The sequence below is a fragment of the Cebus imitator genome, unplaced genomic scaffold (genome assembly GCF_001604975.1).
Source record: "Cebus imitator isolate Cc_AM_T3 unplaced genomic scaffold, Cebus_imitator-1.0 Scaffold381, whole genome shotgun sequence".
Classification (NCBI taxonomy): Eukaryota; Metazoa; Chordata; class Mammalia; order Primates; family Cebidae; genus Cebus; species Cebus imitator.
This window is the reverse complement of record NW_016107696.1, coordinates 1,135,246-1,155,783: the sequence shown is the minus strand read 5'-3', so window position 1 is coordinate 1,155,783 and position 20,538 is coordinate 1,135,246. Positions and strand designations below refer to the sequence as shown.

General features: G+C 39.8%; 1 protein-coding gene across 1 annotated transcript; it reads right to left on the bottom strand.

The window, feature by feature from the left end:
• Positions 1 to 6,014: 6,014 nt before the first annotated feature.
• LMOD2 (leiomodin 2) lies at positions 6,015 to 14,214 on the bottom strand. Its single transcript, XM_017507654.2, has 3 exons — positions 13,790 to 14,214; positions 6,932 to 8,278; positions 6,015 to 6,392 (listed from the first exon to the last, which is right to left on the bottom strand). Exons 1-3 carry the CDS (start codon positions 14,060 to 14,062, stop codon positions 6,366 to 6,368), a joined length of 1,647 nt encoding a protein of 548 aa, XP_017363143.1. The 5' UTR covers positions 14,063 to 14,214; the 3' UTR covers positions 6,015 to 6,365.
• Positions 14,215 to 20,538: the final 6,324 nt, after the last annotated feature.

Genomic DNA, 20,538 nt, shown 5'->3' with positions numbered 1-20,538 from the left:
AAAAAAAAAAAAAAAGAAAAGGATGGAGATAGAGAATCTGTTAGGCAGTTACAGCTATGCAGTAGTCCAGATAACAGATTATGAGTGACTTAGCAAGAGTTTTTGTAGTGACCAAGGAGGTGTACTATTTTCCAAAGGGAAGAAAATTTTATTCACAGCTACAACTTTAGAGTGGCTCCTATTAAATAAAGATGTATCTGCTGATCATATTTGCTCATTTGTGTATGCAACAGTAGAGCCAGACCTGCCTTTGGGAGGAGGGTGGAAAGAGCTGAAATTGCAGTACATGAAAGAGTGAAAGAATTCAGAATTCTCAAGAGTAATCTAGGAGGGTGGTAATGAAGCAGAATCATGAGAAGAAAGAAGGGATAAAACAAGAAAACAAAATAGCCAGTGGGAATAAATTTTGGTGGTAAGTTAGCCAGAGGATTTTTTTTTATCACAGGGCATCTAATATTCAATATGAAGTTGTTTGTGTTGCTATAATGTCAACCTCTTCTTCTTTTCCCAAGATTTCACGTAGTATTGAATCTGTGGAAGTTAAGAATGAGGGCTGATGTGGTCAGTGTAGTTTGGAATAGTGGCATTAATCATAAGTTTGCAAGAGGCATGCCTAGAGTATGAAGCTGAAGAGGACCATGAGCATACAGGCCTTCAGCCCCCACCCCTCCATCCAGGAATTCTCAGAAACCTTGCATAAGACTTTAAGCTATCATGGAGGGAATGAAGTTTTCAGTCAACTTTATTTGGATCTTAGATATAAGTTTATATACCTTTATATGAGAAATATTTTTTCTCATGTCAAGTAAAATGACATACTAGAAGATACACCTTTTTATCCTGAGACTTTGGGGACCCTCTGACTCTCCAGCAGAGCAGTGTGCTCATTTTTTGAAGGATCACACTACCCTCTTCATCTTGGTGAGTTTTGCCACGCCACCCCAATCTGATTTCCACCTCTACTGTCCCATGAACTTGCTGTCACCAAGGTCAAATTCAGGTAAACACTTTCTAGCTCTAGGACTCACTGAGGCATTTTATGCTGTTGACTGCACCTTTCTTAGTGCAGTTCTCTGCTTTACAACATGACTGGCTTCTCTCTACCCTCTCTGGTCATACTCAGCCTCTGTCATTCTCTACACTCTTCCTGAGTGACCTCATCCAAACTCCTAGCCTTCAATACCATGCATAACACATGACCCACACATCCTTACTTCCAGCACAAATCCCACCCCCACGGTTCTAGACCCACATGTTCAAATGGACAAGCACCTCAGACCATGTGTTTTAAGCTAAACTCATCTTTTCCCCTCTCCCAAACCTGCTCCTGCTATATTTCCTACCCCATTTTATGGCATTTGGCCCATATGGCCCAGCTAGGAATGCAAGTCTCCTCTCTCTCGTTGCACCACCGCCTGCCCCCTACAGCTAACTAGTAACTGAATTCTGGAGTGTTTATGCTTTCTTGGTCTCTGTTCTGTTCTAGACTCTTCACCTCTACACAGAGTTCATTGTTCAAATCTGCATCACTTCATTCTTAGATCATTACAGGGGTCTCCTAACTGATTTCCTACCACCAGCCTAGGCCTCACTGAATCCATTCTTCTGTTGGTTACAGAAGTCATGTTTTTAAAACCTATATAAATATCACGTCACTCCTCTTGAACTCCTTTGATACTCCTCTTGGCTTTTCGTAATTAATTAAGTCCACATTCCCTAGCTTACACCAAGTTGCTCAGGACAGACTCCTGTGATGCTCAGCCCATACCAGCCTTCTTATTCAGATATAGAAAATTGTACTGGCTTTTTAAAATGCATCTTACAAATACATGCTCTGTGGTTCAGATCGTCATATAATTTGTCTGAGAGAAACTTGGTAAACTTGACAATTTAGTTGAAACCTAATTTCTAGTTTTGGTGTACCACAATGATGCCACACAACTCTATAGTCTGTCTGGGGGATGGCTTTTTAGCTGTGGTTTGTCAGCCAATCACTTCTTCTAAGGGCTTTTGGAAAAGTTAAAAGTTAGAATAGCTAAATAGTAAGGAAAGAGCTGGGACAAACAAACTATATAACACCAGAGACAGGACTAATAAAAATAATCTAAATATCCAACAGTTCTTGAAATTGCTTAAATAAAATATGATTTTAATGGTATGAAACTGTCTTCCCCTTTTTGAAGAAAAAAAAGTTATGTGTATGTTCAAATATATATTAAGAAGAATTTTTAAAGATATGCACTAGGCCAGGCACAGTGGCTCATGCCTGTAATCCCAGCTACTCGGGAGTCTGAGACATGAGAATCCTTGAATCTAGAAGGCCTAGGTTGCAGTGAACTGAGATTGCGCCACTGCACTCCAGCCTGGGTGACAGAGAAAGATTCTGACAGAAAAATTAAAATATTAAATAAAAAGTATGCGCTAGAGTTATCAGTACTTGTTCTGTGTGGATGGGATTATGGGGTTCTTTGTGTTCTTTTGTCTGTATGTTCTGATTCTTCTTAATGATCACACACCATTTTTCTAGAAAGAAAAGACCATACAGAAACGATATAATATTTATATTCTTAGTCCACCGAAATTATCAATACTAGAAAAGAAAACCTAAAATATTAACTTTTTGCCAAATTATTTTTTATACAATGACATTAAATCCTATGGTTTCCAACCATTTTTTATACTAGCCTTTTTCCTCAAATTGAAATGTCTTTCCCAGTCCTCACTACCGAGGAAACTTTTTTTTTCTAGCCTGGTGACTTTATTGTTTAAAAATTCTGATTGTCACATTCTCTGCAAAGCTTTCCTTGATCCAGTGTCTGCTGTAGGTCAGGGATCTATGATAAAATATGGTTCACAGGCCAAAGCCATCCAGCACCTATTTTTGTACAGCCTATAAACTAAGAAAATTTTTACTCTTCTGAAAGGGTTGGTTTCCTTAAAATTCCCACTGCTCTGAGGTAGAGGACACTTTCTAATTCAGCTTAGTCCCCCCAGCCTAGAGGAGAGTACCTTGCCCATAGGAACCACTTAATAAATAAATGCAGAATGCAAGGAGTGATGTAAGCTTCCTCCTTAAACTAGAATGTAAGTTACATGAAGACAGGGGTTCTATTGCCTTTGCTCATTGTTTATCTCTAGTATTTGGAAGAGTATCTGGAACATAGGAGGCACTCAGAAAATATTTGTGGATGTTAACTGCACCAATGTTGGTACCATATTTCTGAGTTTTGTAAGTTTTAGATCAATTCTTAGTCTTTTATGTCATACATTTGGCAATTTGTGGAAGTCCACTTTAAGAACGTCAGCTAAACAAGAAAGAGGCAGCTTTCCCTGTGTCTAGAAAGAAAGCAATTATGAGATCTTTTCAAGAGCATATTGATTTACCCCTGTCTTTAGTGCATCTGCATATAGACATTGCTGCCTGTAATTACGTCTTCCTTTCACCCAGTGGTAACAACTATCTCAGGGCAGGTATTAAATCAAGATCCTGCTGACACTGAGTTATTAAATACCTGTGGCAGCAGGGCTCATGAAGCAGAGGGACTCAGCATCCTGGCCCCGTTTCAAATCAGGGTGAGCTGTACTGAACTGTACTTTCAGAGATTAGCATGCCCACATTAATCATAGCCTAAACACTTCATCTGGTCATGGACAGTCTCTCTCCCAGTGAGTTGAAAGCTCTTTACAGAGGATGAACTAATTAGTTTCGTATCAGCTCTATGAATTTCCAGGAAGGATGGACCAGGGTGCCCGTCCTGCGCTTAATAATGATCATCATAATACTTTGCATGTTGACAGTACTGGATTCTGAAATAACGTATTCTAGAATTTTTTTTATAATGATAAATGTACCCACTTAGAGTCTGACCATATTATACTTGTCTTATTAAGTGCTTTATAACTTTGTTTCTTAGATTTATGTGAGAGCCTATATCTTCTTTTAAATATTGTGAAGTGCCTATTAAGTACATGTTGCTCTCTCTTAAGACACAGAAAGCCACAGTAAGGCAGCCTGTTAAAATGCAAAGGAGAAAACATGTCTCCTCATCACTCCCTTCTGGTGAGAAGGGTTGGTCCATCTCCCCAGCCCAACCAGCTCTTGGTCATGCTCGTGCTAGCCTTTTCCTCTTTATTCAGGAGGGCTGCCACACCCCACTCCTGGGATTTCTGCATGGTTTAATCAATGACCCTGTTTATCGGCAAACTTTTGCTCCTCTGCCTCATCATATTAGAGGGTTCACCTCCCACAACCCTTTGATTTAGAAGAGCCCTGTCTTCATGCACTCACAAGGGTCAGAGGAAAGGAAGGTCTGCCTTGGCTTTCTGTTCTAAATTCATACACATGCACACATATATGCCTTTTAAAAACCTACATTTCACCTTTTATTTCCTTGAACAACAAGAATGAGTATAATTGTGAACACGAGTGAAAATAGTGAAGAGGTGAAAATAGTGAAGTCTCTACCAAAGGAAATAAGATCTCCACTGTTCCAAGAACAACAAACCTTTGGGAGGTTGAGTCTGGATGGAAGAAGAGAGGTGTAATGACACAAAAGGAGCATGGGCTTTGCAGTCAGAGATACCAGCCTTACCCTCTCTGTACCTCAGTTTATTCATCTATAAAATTGTGATAGCACCTTTTAATGTTGTTGTGAAAACGTGAGACAACTTAGTTCAGAAAATGTCAGTCACCTCCCCTCCCTCACATGGATCAGGGTATCTACTAACTCATGGGCCACTGGAATCCTCTTTAAGTGATTATGTCAGTTGTTTTTATTCTGTAAGAGAATGGCTAAACAGTAGAAACAGACTCAAAGAGCCAGGCCAAAGGACTATGGGAGAGATTTTCTAGTGAAACAATCCTTTTGATTAGAGACAATCCAAAGCTCTGTATATGAAGCAAACAATTATTTACTGGGTGACTCAGAGAGTTTGCCAAGACCACTGTTATAATCTGTAGGACACAAAGGATATATCGCTAATCATAGTTAATACAAAGGACTTTAGAGGGATTTATAACTTTCATAAATTAGAGTGGAGCACTAGAGTGAAGTGAAGGTAATTCAATATGTCTTTTTCTTATTTGAATTCAGACACCTCTTAAGGATAGAAGGATAGCTGGAGATTTCAAATGCATGTGCCTCTTGTCTCCATGTGTATTTTTTGAATGTTGGCATCATCATGATTTGCACAGATACCCACTAGACTAAGGCTTATCCAAGGAGAGTTCAAAGAGAGACTTGAGTGGTTTATCCTTAGCATCAGCCAAAAGGTAGCTTTGAATTTAGGGTTCTTATCTTCCAGTATTCTTCTAGCACTTACTTCCTATCAAGAAACTTCAATTTTATTGCTTTCAGAAATCATTCATTTTTATAATAAATGATTGAATCGACGCCTGGGTACCTATGGGATTTATGGAAATATGGAAGCATCGGCTACCATCCTGGGTCTAGCTAGCATCAATAAATCTAAGATGATAATGACCACATTGGGGATCATTTTACAACCTTTTATCTCACTACCAAAGGAAAGTTTTAAGAAAGTTCTTACTGGGCACACTGGCTCATGCCTGAAATCCCAGTGGTTTGGGAACCCCAGATGGGAGGATCTCTTAAGCCCAGGAGTTGGAAACCAGCCTAGGCAACACAGTGAGACCCCGTCTCTACAAAAATTTGTTATCCAGGTGTGGTGGTACATGCCTGTAGTCCTAGGGACTCCAGAGGCTGAGGCAGAAGAATCAGTGGAGCCTCGAAGTTTAAGGCTGCAGTGAGCTATGATTGTGCCATTGCACTCCAGCCTAGGTAACAGAGCAAGACTCTGTCTCAAAAACAAAACAAAAAAAATTCTTGCTCCCAGTCCTTTGGAAAGAGATCTGATCAGATTTTCTTGAACAAAAGGAAACAAAGGCAAATGTTTAGGACCCAAACCCTTTTTGGGTGAGAATGTTATATTTTTTAATATCCAGTAATGCTATATACACACACCTGATAGATGTATCAGCTCACGGAAAAATATTAGTTTGGCTTTTTAAAAAAAGGGAAAAAACTTCAATCCGCATTTATTGAGATTACAAAAATAACAGCACATTTCATGAACTCATTACAACTTGGTGTTAGCAATACATCCATAGATACAAAGAGCATCTTTAAATTAACTGCTTCTTGCCAATACAAATCTCACAACATAAAAAAGTTTATTTTCATGTTTACAGAAGAAAGATGCTGATTGTTTCTTAAAATTCTCTTTGGAATTAATGGGTGAGATTATTTTTAAAGTCAGGGATTATTTTGAATTGAAGAAGGTATTTTAGAAACATCTCACAGTGAATGTGAACAGTTCCACATCCTCTTCTAAAGATCATGTTTTTATCGCAGGGCTTCTGGAACTTCCACCTACAAAAATAGGGGATTTTCTCTCAATGAAACAACACACATGATAAAGTAAAAAATATCCATAGGATATGTCTCTAGCAGTATCCTCTGAGAAGAACTCAAGTATCGGCTGATTATTGTTGCATGGTAATAATTTTTGTTACCATGTTATACATTTTATGTTATAAATTAGGTATCAAATCAATCACAACTCTGTGGCAAAATTTTTGACATTGATGAATCCTTTTGGAATTTAGATTATATTCCCTGGTTTTCTTCTTAGGGAAATTGGGACATGTATATCCTGGAGTGTCTTAAAATGATCCTGGCCCTTATATGACTAAGAGGCTGGGAAAGTGGCCCAGGTGTTCCCCTCAAATGGAAATGTGTTCACTTGTGTGCCTGCTCCTGTTGTTCCACACTTGGTGTGTTTGCTCTCGCACACTAAAATATTGAAAGTATTGATAAGTATTGTGAGAGGTGACTTTGGTAGCGTCATGCAATGGAGGACAACTCATTTACTACATCTGTGCCTCTGTGTCTGTACTCCAGTTACTTACCCGCTTTAGCTGTTTGATGCTGCTTCCGCGAATTGCTTCCATGAGATTCTCATGAGCTGATCTCTGGGGGGTAGAAGGGCGGGAACTATCTTCCATTTTCTTCTCTTGCACTGACCTCAGAGAATTTTTTATTTCCTTTAGGATATTGTTTGGCTGTTTCTTGACCTTTTTCCCTTTTTTCTTTTTCTGTCCATTTTGTAAGGCCCGTTGGGCACTCTCCTGTTGTTTGATGACTTCTGCGATGTTTCTGGTAATGAGCTTTTTCTCTGGGAGTGGAGGAGGGGGAGGAGGAGGTGGTGGTGGCAGCCTTTGGGGAGGAGGAGGGGGAGGAGGGGGAGGAGGAGGAGGAGGAGGAGGTGTGGCCACAGGAGACAGAGGGCGACTCCTCACAGTCTGGACTTTTTTGGGGAGTTTTGGGGATGACCAGGGTGAGTGCCTGGGAGACACATAAGGTGAAGAGCTAGGTGTTCCTTTTTGCCAGACTTTGGTCCTAAGATTGGGTCCTCCATTATATCCCTCCTGCAGTTTTTGCTCCTGCAAACGTTTTTGCCTCTGTTTATCCATATTTCTTGTCAAAATGCTCGTCATGCTCATTCTTGGTCCTGGGAGCTCAAAATGGTACCCCAGCCTCAGCAGCGTCGTGTTCTCCTTCAGCAGCTTGACAATCTCCATCTCCACCTGGCTGCCCATGATGTGCCTCTGGTTGTGGAAACGCAGCTCTGTGAGCACCGTGTTGTGCTGCAGAGCTCTCATGATGGCCAGGATCCCCTTTCCCGTTATGAAATTGGACTCGACGTTTACATTGGTGATGTGCTCATTGACTTTAAGCATCTCTGCAATGGCCATGGCTGCACTGTCGTCAGCGTGTGTGTTGGCCAGACTGAAAGTCTTCACCACAGTGTTGTCTTTGAGGGCTTCAGCAAAGCGGGTAAGGGTCTGTGTTGTGATGTTCTCAATGTTGTTCAAATTGACTTCTGTGGTGTCAGGGTCATTGCTTTTAATCTTGTCCAAAGCATCCTCAATCACCGTAGGATTTCCACAAGGGTGAATGGCAGCTGGGGACTCTGTGTTCCTCCCGTTGCTGCCATTGGTCAAATTTATGTTCTCTATTTGACTTTTAAATATCTTTGGCTTAGAGTTATCAGAATTGACGCTATCATAATTCACAGTTCCATTAATCCCTTTTGCAGTTTCAATTGTTCTTTCCTCTTCTTCGCTGTCTTCTTCCTCCTCTTCCTCCTGGGAGTCCTCCTCCTCCTCCTCTGTATATACTTCCTCAGAAACCTCACTGTTACTTTCAGTAAAGATAAGCTCTTCCTCACTTTCCTCTTTGTCGTCTTCTGCAGCCTAAAGAGTATTATATTATCATTAAGCATCTTAAAAATGATATAATTTTAACTACATTTTTTTAACTTGCAAAAGTAGCAACTGGCAAGTGATATAACTTCATAACAAAAAAAACAATTAACAATTCTCTGCTTCTAATTTGGCTAATTCTCATGACCAAGGCTGACATTATATTGCAATAAATAGTAATAGCTTTTGCCACAGACATTTCTGTTGTTTTCTGCAGAATATCCAGAATTCAACTTACTGAATAAAAATATATAATCATTTTGCAAATCTGAACAAATAAGTCAGAACTTCAGCTTTAGAAAACCCTTGATAAATTTGTCCATTTCCTGAAGATGGACTCAACTGCATTACTCTCCATTTACTTACAATGTAGCAAATTCAACCCTCCCTTCTGGACTCACTCTGTCCTTTTTTATTTCTCCATCTCAAGCAATCAAATGACAACAAAAATATATATGTTCATGAGTTCCCTTTTTTAACATTCAGACATTCCCACATTGCCATCCTTATAGTAGATGTGACAGGAGTCAAGTGCTCTCTGCCAGGCCTTGCTTCCATGTAGACAGAAGCAGACCTGTCATTTGCTCCTCCAGCATGTATCTGCTTCTGTGACCAGCACAGGGATTCAGAGACTCTATATCACCTGAAAGCTGCCTCTGTACCTGTCCCTGATGTGCGGAAGGGAAACCTAGAGGCAGGGCTGCTGCTCAGGACAGTAGGAGGTCAAAATCCAGTTTGATGTAGAGAAAACATTCAAGTCACTCTTTTGGGAAAATCAACTTGAAATCTCCAGCTAGTTCAGGGTTAAATGAGACAGACTACAGAAGACCAAGTGGGAAAGAAAACCACCCTTGGCACCCACTAGCTTCTAACCAGTAACGTGGTTGGAACCGCAGAGAACGGTAGAAAATCTTGAAGTAAGCCATTGCCCAGCCTGATGGTCTTAAATTATTTAGCATGTATCAATTATGAAAGACTTTCAGGCAAACACAATTTCATTCTATCTTTGTCTTTCCTATTTACAAGACTTGCTATACAAAGAAGCTCAAGTGACCCCTTGTTTCTCTTTTTCTTGTTGTCTTTCCTGATTAAAAAAAAAGTCTAGAAATTGCTGACAGAGTCTGATTTTTTCTCCTGCTGTCTTTGTAGTCCTTTCTCTTTCACTTCTCTACAGCCCTGTCCTCCAAGCCCTGATTCTTCTCTATATTGGCAACTTTTTTTTTTTAACCCCAAGGGCACCCGCCGCCCGAGGCATGTGGATCTAGCTTTGGAAAACACTGCACTTGTCTCCAGGTTTGTTTGCCCAGTTGGTATCACAAAATAGCCTCCAGTTATCCACTGTTTGGAGTGGCAGGTACCGAGTGATGGCCTCGGGAAGGGGTCAGCCACTCCTGGAATGACTTGTCCAGTCTTAATTTACTCACTTCTTTGGGAGCAGGGAGGAAAAGGGAGGGATATTCTGTGTCTGCATGTGTGCGTGCGTGTGTGCGTGTGAAAGAGAGAGAGGGAGAGAGAAATGTTTGGTGGCAGCTGGTTGCAAATCACAAAGCAACAACACAAGAAAGAACGAGGCTCTAGCCAAGTCTCCTGGCAAATATGAGGGGAGAGAATAAGCCTTCCCGGCCCAACAGTGTAGCAAATGGATTAACCTGAGGAAGGAAAGAATTGTGGGCTGACTTCTCCTCACCCCCATTCCACTCCAAATTCCTTATAATTCTAGCCCCTGTAAAGCTGTGTGTATTCATGTGTTGATGTGTGTGTGGTTTTCTTTTTACCTGTTTTAATATTTGGAGGAAAGGGGCCTGTCTCAAAATCCAAGGTATACAGCCTTGTATGACACCATTGTATTTTTATTCCTTTTTGGTTTTTTAAAGACATTCTGGCTCTGTCTGCAAGAGCTATTTTCCCCCTCATAATGTACCTGGAAAGATAATACCCGAAACTCTGAGTTGTCGTATAGCATCTAAATGATAGCTCTCCCAGAAAGCCTTCTTTGACATCCCCTCCAATTATCCCTCCGATGCATTCCCATAGCATTGTACCCCCCCTCCATAAAGTACCTGTCACACTTTATTTTGGCCACTTGTTTTTCCCAGCAGTCTTAGCTGTTAGCTGTTGAGAGCAGTGGACCATGTCTGCTTTGCCCACCTAGCACAGTGCTTAACATGTAGTAGGAGCTCAATAAATATTTGTTTACCGAATGGCTCTCAGTTGGTTAACAGCAACTGAGAGTCAGGACTAGACATAGGAGAAAGTACTGATAAAGCCTGGTGGGGTAAGGTGACAAACCCTCCCAGTTTGCCTGAGCCTGAAGAGTTTCCCAGGATTTTTGGTTATGAAATCTAGATAGTCCTGGATAGTCTGAGATGATTAGTCACCCTAGGTGGGGGACATCTAGGGGAAGAACAATAAAAGGGGAAAAGGTGTCGATAGAGGCAAGGTGAGCGGATGCAAAAAACAGACTTTGCTTACTTTACAAATTATTCTGTCACTAAGGAGCCTGTTTTTTCCATATTTGGTATATGCCACTGCGTTAGCGTTAACCCTGATTCTTTGGAGAATGGAGGTTGGAAGAAGGGTGTAGAATGAAGAGGTGGGAGGTAAGATGGCAAGGGACTGGACAGGGAGAAGGGGAATGTTAGTAAACTTGGAAAATGAATCACGTCATGAGAAGAGTGGCCGTTCATTTCTCCTGATCGCCTCCCTAACGTTATGTATGTACATAGCACATTCAATGTATGTGTTAATTGACAGTTTATGTTATTGGTAAGGCTTCTCATCCACAGTAGGCTATTTATTAGTTAAGGTTTTGGGGAGTCAAAAGTTATACATGAATTTTGGATGCTGCGGGGGCAGGATTTGGTTCGCCTGACCCCCGTGTTGCTCAGGAGTTGTGAGAGCACCAATTGTCGGGCCCCATCCCCAGGTTTCTCATTCAGATTGAGGGGAGCTCTAGAATTTGCAGTTCTAAGAAGATCCCAGGTAATGCTGATGCTGCTGACTGGGTGCCCACAATTTTGATATGTTCTTTAATTTTCACTTCTATGTACAAGCTATTAACCTCTAATGAGTTTCTTGACCTCACCTTGTCTCAGTTCTCAAGTGCAGAAAGTTAAGAATGAAGTGAGATAAGGGGAGAAACTCATTGGCACCTGTGCTGAGATTTAGCCGCTGCTCAATAGGAGGTCTAGACCGTTGGGGTTCTAGTGTCCTTGGGAGCTCCAGTTCGGCCTAAGTTTGTGGGAGCCCAGGTGGGCAGAAAGGCTGCCATTCAACAGGTATTGCATCTGCTCTTTATAAGCCTTCACAGAGCCAGCCACCTGGTAGTCAGTCAAGACCCTCGGCTCCTTCTCGGGGTTCCTACTGTGCGGCTCTTCACTTCCGCAGCTCCCTTGTTCCCCCAGCCCCCCCACAGCTGCTTGGAGATTTTTCCTCTTCTACGAAGTGGATTTGCACCCTCCATCAGCAAGCCCCTGCGCATCACACCTTGCAACTACAGACAGTTGGCCAGCAGGGAAAGTGTAGTGGGGGGAAAGTTAACTGGCCTAGAAAGGAACTGAAGTCCGTAAACACAGCAGCCTCTCTAATTGAGCTGATAAGCCTTTGGCAGGGATCAGCAAAACTTTTAGCAGGATCAGGTGGGTTCGTCCAGCTGACAATATGTTTTGCCCTTTGGTTCCCACCACTATCATGTCATTGTGGCATTAAAAAGCCTTTGTTCTAATATTGATACACTGATTGTGTAGCCTGGATATTCTAAGACAGTTTTATTCTTTTTTTTTCTTTTTAATGAGACAAAGACTCACTTTGTGGCTCAGACTGAGTGCAGTAGCACAACCATGGCTCACTGCAGCCTCAACCTCCCATGCATAAGCCGTCCTCCCACCTCAGCCTCCTGAGCAGCTGGGACTACAGGTACGTGCCACCATACCCATTTAATTTTTTTTTCCTCACCATATTGCCAGAGCTGGTCTCGAACTCCTAGGCTCAAGTGATTCTCCTGCCTCAGCCTCCCAAAAAAGTTTTGGGATTACAGGCATGAGCCACCATACCCGGACAGTTTTATTTTATTAAAGAGAGTTTTAAATAATTGTGATAATAATTTCATTACTATTTTGACACTCATAATCACATCAAAGGAAAAAAATCCCTCTCAAAATGATGGTTGTGGAGGAATTGACCTGCCCAAGTACTGACTTGTATGTGTCCTTCCTTCTAACTCCCCTTCTAGTTCCTCAATACTGTGGCCTTGGCAGACCCTGGCCAGATCCCAGGGGCCCTTCCTGCAATGATTGACATGGACAAAGTTCACACATACCTTGCTGCAATTGTGGCCCACATAACCCTATCATCAAGATCATCTAACAGCCCTAGATTAGTACTGTGGAAGTCTTGCCATTGGCTTAAGGCCATTTTGGTTTTAGATGATTCCAACAGAATGCAAGGGTTTTAAACTGTTTTTCCTGACCTGTGTTCTTCTGTAATTCAGGAAGAATTGTTTTTGTTGTTGTTATATGGAAACTTTATTATCATTACTATTTTCTCAGAGAAGAATAGTCTTTTTGACTTCCTTCTGATAATGACTCATTTGGCAAATTCAAAGAAACTTTACTGGGCAGTACACAAGAACTTTACAGACCTGAGCTCTGATATAAGCATATTTCCTAACCTCAGAATCACCATCGTAAAGGAGACAGAAATCCTAGAGATCGTCTATACAGCTTACTGCAGTGAGTCCTCAGATAGGTTTCAGGATGTGTTATTTTGAAATTCTATGCCAAAGGTGTATTTTGCACAAGCCCAGAGATATTTTCTTAAGGAAAAGGTCCATAACTTATCAAAATCTCAAAGGGGTTCTTGATTCACAAAAGAAACACTGTCTCTAACTCCCTCCATATCCAGAGAGAAAGAGAACCCTGTAGAAGTGATTGTTCAAGTCCTGACTACATGGGAACAGAGCAAGGACTAGCAACAAGGCCCTGTGACACTCAGTGTCATGTACTTCCCATCACCCGACACTTCTTGGTGTTGGCAAAAAAGAACTGTTTCACTATAAGTACTATCACAGTCAAAGCAACCAGCATTCCCACTTTTGTCTTTATAGGAGAAAATAAATGTAGTTAACTGAAAAAAATGTGTACATGTTATACATGTAAATATATCTTAGGAACAAATATTATGCCACATTCCCAGCTTATAACTCAAACAAGACTTATGTTTGGCAAAATACTGAATTCCACACCCTGGTTGTGAATTATTTTCCTCTTGAGCTTTCTATTTTTAATCAAGAGCCCCAACTAAGAATTTTACATATTATGATCCATTGGGTGGCCATAGCATTTATTTGACTATTTCAGCCTGAAAAATGTTTTAGTAGCAAGTATAAATGAGTTACAAGAAAATTCAAGTGATGAGAATTGAGAAATTAGGGAAAACAAGTATCTGGGTTTGGGGTGGGGTGATGGGGAGGTGAGGTTAGCCAAGAAAAAGTCGAGAGCCTACCTTTCCACACTCCCCCAGCCTCTCCTTCTCCAAGAGTTTTTGGGACTCCTTTTCCCAATAGGCCATCAGTGCCTCTCTGCTGAATGTCCCCGTGGGGGTTTTCTCCGTCAGGCTCTTTTGCCTTAGCCCCACGGGAAGGTTGCGATCAGGTTCAATGTCTTCCAACTCTCTCTCTAACTCCTTCAGCTCCTCAGCTGACAGGGAGGCGAGGAGTTCATCCTCATCGATGGATTCATATTTACTGAGTCCTCTTCGGTAGCCAAAGGTAGACATGGTCCCTGTTTTGTCAGACCCAGAAGGAGCTTGAAGGACCAGGCATTCAAGGCAGCCAGAAGCAGGCAGGGAGGCAAGTGGCAGGCTGGTCAACAACTGGTGCTAGGAGTGGCTGTGGGAGCCTTTTAAGACTGGTGATACAGGGCTGTGACAATGCAGAGAGGGGTGAAGGCATGGGCTGTTTTAAGCATCAGACGTCAGCTAGACATTTGAACACAAAGAATGTCACATCAGTGGTGGATGGAGGTCTCAGAACCAGTGGGGATTATTAACATACTGGCCAGGGCCATATTTAGCTGAGCCTGATAGCTCATGAGGACAGGCAGAGTGTTTCAGATAAGGAGTACACAGTTCTCACTTTGTATTCAAACAACAGGGAATAAAATTTATTTTGAAAATGACTTGCCGCCACCACCACAGCCATGAAAAGATTATTTCATTGTAATCTTAGGGTTGAGAAATGTCTGCACAATACTCCATGGGTATTCTGGTTCTTCTATAAACATACTGTGGGTGGTACTGATGGAGACAGAGGTCATAGTAATATAGTGTTTCATAATTTTGTTGTACTTCACAATTTACAAAGCACTTTAATAAATTTTTCTATTCATAAATCCTGTGAGATGAATAACATGAGTCTCATTTATAGATGTTGGCAACTGAGGCTCTCAGAGGTTAAGTGAAAAGTCAGATGTCAGAGAGCTGAAAGTACAGAGAGGTGTCTTTCTCCATTGACCACAATGCTTCCTCCTTCTCACCATGATTATTAGTAAAAAACTAGACTTCCAAATAACACTCCAAAAAGACAAACAATAGTACTGGATATAATTTGTTAAAGACTGACATTATGCCATTCCAGTGTTAAGCATTATCTCCTTTAATTCCACAATCCTGTAAGGTGGACATTAGTGCCCATACTTTACTAGTACACACTCAGAGAGGTTAAGTCACCAACATGGAAGCACAGAGCTAAGAAGTGAGAGAGCTAGAATCTGAGCCCAGATTTGTACCTGGCCTGAAAATGGAAGAGATGTGAATTTGAAATTATATATATGACATGATCACTATGTATTATATGTATGTAACAAATTTTCTCATGTACTCCACAAATTTTAAAAAATTATATATGAGCATATTATCATATATGTGTTAAGTCCATAATTTATAGGACTTAATAAATATAATAGCATACAGATATGTAAAATCTATTTTAAAATATGCATATGAAAATACATTTATCAATACATGTATAGTACATGATATTCTGATTATACCTTCAGCAACTGGTGAATATTTGGGTTGTTCCTGTCTTTGGGTTTCTAACTTTTATCTATGAATAATTTTCTATGAATTTACATGCAGGTTTACATGCAGTGAACTCAGGTTTTCATTTATTTTGAGTAGGCATGTAGGAGTGGAATTACTGGGTTATATGGTAAATTTTAAGAAACTGTAAAAAAAAACAGCTTTCCAAAATGGCTGCACCAATTTACATTCCAATCAGCAATGAATGAGAATTCCAGTTTCTTGACATTCTCACATATTATTGCTTGTCATTTGAGAGGGTGTCACATGATAGTTTTAATTTTCATTTTCCTGGTAACTAATGATGTTCACCATTTCATGTGTTTATTGGCCAGCTTACATCATCTTTGGAGAAATATTTATTCAAATCTTACCTCCCTCTTTAAAAAAAATTTTTTTTGAGACAGGATCTTGCTCTGCCACCCAGGCTGGAGCACAGTGCAGTAATCATAGCTCACTGCAGCCTCAGTCTCTCATTTATGCCCGTTTTAATATTGGGTTAACAGTCTCCTTATATTGAATTGTAAGAATCTTTATATATTCTGAAGACAATTATTTTTTCAGGTGTATAATATTTTCTTGTATTCTGGGGCTTGTCTTTTGATTCATTTTGAGGAGCAAACTTTTTATATTTTGATGAAGTCCAAGTCCAGTTTGTCAATTTTTTTTGCTTGTGCTGCTTGGTGTTAGAGTTAAGAAGTCATTTTCTGGCCAGGCATGGAAGCTTACGCCTGTAATCCCAGTGCTTTGGGAAGCTGAGTTGGGCAGATCAGTTGAGGCCAGGAGTTCGAGACCAGCCTGGCCAACATGGCAAAACGCTGTCTCTACTAAAAATATAAAAATTAGCCAAGCCTGGTGGCAGGCACCTGTTATCCCAGCTACTGAGGATGCTGAAGTGGGAAAATCACTTGAACCCTGTATGTGGAGGCCGCAATGAGCCGAGATGGCACCATTGCCATCCAGCTTGGGTGACAGAGTGAGACTCTGTCTCACAAAAAAAAAAAAGAAAAAGAAAATTTTTTCCAACCCAGGGCCACAGAGATTTACTTATATTTTCTTCTAAAAGTTTTATAGTTTTAGGTTTATTTAGGCTTCCTACCCGTTTTGACTTATTCATGTGTATATGTAAGGTAAAGGTAAAGGTATATATTCATCTTTTTTTTTTCTTGAGGCAGGGTCTGACTCTGTTGCCCAGGCTGGAGTGCAATGACATCATCATAGCTCACTGTAGCCTTTACCTTTGGGGCTCAGGTCATCCTCCCACCTCGACCTTTGGAGTAGTGGGACTATAGACAGCAAGTCACCCCATCTACTTCCTTTTTTTTAAATTTTTTGTAGAGACACAGTTTCGCCATGTTGCCTAGGTTGGTTTCAAACTCATGCACTCAAGTGGTACCCCCGCCTCAACCTCCCAAAGTTCTGGGACTATAGGCATGAGTGAAAACACCTGGTCCAAATTTATCTTTTTGCACACAGATAGATATTCAATTCTCCTAATATCATTTGTTGAAAAAACTATCCTTTCTTCTATTGAATGACCTTGGCACCTTTGTGGAAAATTAACTGACCGTAAATATTTCTAGACAGTCAGTTCTGTTCTATTAATCTGTATATATCTATCCTTATGCCAATACCACATGGTCTTAATTACTATAGCTTTATAATACATTTTGAAATCAGAATGTGTGTAAGTCTATCTGATTTTTCTCTCTTGCAAGAATGTTTGGCTGTTTTTATCTTAACTCAGTAGGGTATTCTACTCCAAAAATAGCTATAACACTTCTCAGTGATGCTAATGAGAAAGATGATGATCAAATTAGAAATAATGAGTTTATTTATTTATTTACAGTCTGTAGCATATGCTTTTGTGTAACCTCAGCTCAGTGAGGACACATCTTTTGTATTTGAATGGGTTTGATTTTTGGCAACGACATCAAGTCATGATAGCCAAATCTGATGCATGAGATGAGTTATTCAGCTGTAGTATCACATTTTAGATAAAAAGATGAATAAGGATTACAACCATGTAAAAATCTATGTGATTTGAGGGAATGAAAGAAGAAAAGACATAAATGATAGCATGAGTTCATTCTTTTGATAATTATGTATTGGCCATATGTGATATGTTGACTACTGTGCAAGTTTAGGGCATATAAATATGTGCAAAAAGCAATAGAATTGTGTTTTACCCTATCTCTGTCATGTTTCCAATTGTTTTCTAACATCTTTTTTTTTTTTTTTTTTTTTTTTTTTTTTTTTTTTTTTTTTTTTTTTTTTTTTTTTTTTTTTTTTTTTTTTTTGCTAATTTTTATTAAACAATTGACTACATATGACATGCTAGATTCTGATTTAGTTGCTTGGGTTAGAGAATTGAACACAATCAACAAAGTTCTTTCCTCCATAGAGCTTACATTCTAGTTGGGAGAGACAGACAATATCTAGACAAACATGTAAATATAGAACACATTCGATAAAAGTTCTATGGAGAAAAATAGAGCAGCGTGAAAGGGAAGGAAGATTATGGGAGTACTAATTCATCTAGGAAGATCTCTGTATTAAGGTAACATTTGAACACAGACCTGGGCTTGATACATGCAGACTATAATATACATTTAGCGTGGCTATAGCATAATTATTCAGATATTTTAGAATAATAGGTTCTCAGATTTCAAAAAGACTTTGAAATATATTGAATTTTCTATCACTTCTATAAATGAACATCTAGTATTTGCTTAAACATCTTTAGTGAAAACAGCACATTTTCAAAAGCTCATTTCATAGTTGAATGACTCAAATCTTCAGAAATTTTTTTTTATTGCTTTGAAACTATTCTCTTGAAAAATCCACATATTTTAAATTTTCTCATTGGAACAACCCAGAATAAATATCGTCTCACAAGGATTTCTTTTCCCAAATCTTATGTGTCCCATGAGTGACTCTGAAAATGGCTCCAAAAGAGAAGGCTTAATGCCTTTTGTTCGTGTCCTTGCTGTGTGGCAGCATCATGGGAAAAAAGCATTATGGCCTCTCAAACACACTGTCTTAAAAACAATGGTCATTTAGCTATCCAAGTATATTTGTTACAAATCATTCTGATTATGATAATAATCATAACTTATGAATGATCTTATGAGTTGGTTCAAATAGGTTGGATATTTTCTGGTTCCCCTGTAAGGACCCTTCACAAACTTTAAATCTCTTGGATGCAATTATGCTGAGTGATCAAACACTACCCACCTGACCCTGACGAGAATTAAATATGGTGAGTAATTGAGATTTCTTTGGAACCTTGTCTACATTGAAAAAATCCAGTCACATATATGTTCCAAGCATTAGCATTTTGTATTTTGAGATTTTTACTTGGTCACATTTTGTTTTTGGATAGAATTGTTTTTACAGTCAATAATATTAAAAGTCTTTTGAGAATTAACATTTTTTGTGAAAAAAAAATCTATGTAGAAATTCTATGAAGAATTTCTTCATAGTTCTGGCTTCCCAATCAGATATATGCAGATACACTCAGATACATACTGTCTCCCAGTATATTGGTAATTCCCTTTTTAGTGAAATCAGAGCTTCCCTTTCAACTTTTTTTCCTTTCGATTTCCTCCTGAAAACACTATCATTTGTTTGTTGGTTTTTTGATTCAACACACATTTACCAACTACCTTCTATAGAACAAGTCTGTGCTGGAAGCTGGAATTATAAACAGAAAATGGAAATTGATCAAGTCTCTGCCATCAAGGAGCTCACACTCCTGGAAGAGAGGCAGGCAGCTGACAATAACATAGTGCAGTGCCACCTCTAGCCAGGCACCAGGGAGGGAAGAACCCTAAGGCACAGATAATAAAGAAGCAATATTGCCTATATGAGTGGAGTCTGAGAAAGTCCAGAAGCAGATAGAGCTTTCCAGGCCAAAAGAGCAGCCTCTGAGCAAACGTGCCCAAGCATGAAAACAAAAACAAAAATCAGACTTTGTTTGGCATAGGGGTACAAAGTAGGTGGAGAGGAGGCAGAAACTGGCCCTGATTCATGTACTATTTTTTAAAAATGGCTTTGGGTATCTACCTCTCCTCCCTCTTAATAGCAACGAGCATCATGTCCTTCACATGGTAGGTACTTATATATGTTGAATTTTTCTTTATTTGAAGGGTCTCCTAGGCCATGCCAAAGAGTTTTGGACTTCCTTGCCATCTAGTGTTAGGTGGACATCACTAATGTTACCCCGTAGCGGTCATTCATAGCCATAATTAGCTGTAATTGCCTAATAGGACACTGTTCACTTTGGCAAGTGTCCTGATTTAATGGAGACTCAACTAAGAGAGTGGCAAAAACTCATCAGTTCCTCCAAAAATCAGCAATACCAGACCTGCCAGTAGATCTTATATTTACACAAATAGTATTTATAGAGTGATCAGAGAGAGCTTCTAAATGTAAATGTATGTAATTCCAACTTCAGCCTAATACTCTCTATGGAAGGAGACTCCCACTTCCTATAAATGGGCCGCTTTGCTTGCAGCTTATGCTCTTGTGGCAGCTAAGGTTTAGAAGATCTAAGAGGGCCGGGTGCGGTGGCTCAAGCCTGTAATCCCAGCACTTTGGGAGGCCGAGGCGGGTGGATCACGAGGTCAAGAGATCGAGACCATCCTGGTCAACATGGTGAAACCCCGTCTCTATTAAAAATACAAAAAATTAGCTGGGCATGGTGGTGCGTGCCTGTAATCCCAGCTACTCAGGAGGCTGAGGCAGGAGAATTGCCTGAACCCAGGAGGCGGAGGTTGCGGTGAGCTGAGATCGCGCCATTGCACTCCAGCCTGGGTAACATGAGTGAAACTCCATCTCCAAAAAAAAAAAAAAAAAAGAAGATCTAAGAGGCCCTACCAAATGTTTCTTTGTTTTCTTACTTTATTAATCCCCATATTTCAAGAAGAATTTGATAATTTCAGAAACTATTCCTAAAATATTTGTTTAGGCATTCCTATTATCCACAAAACAGATTATCCACAAAACAGAGTTAAATGAATATATTATACAAATATATTTAATTAATTATATGTATGTAATATATATTTCATATTTAATTAAAACCCTCATTTCCACTGATCCTCTGCTTTATTCTACTATAGTCTTATATTTTTATTTTATTTCATTTTTTGAGACAGAATCTCGCT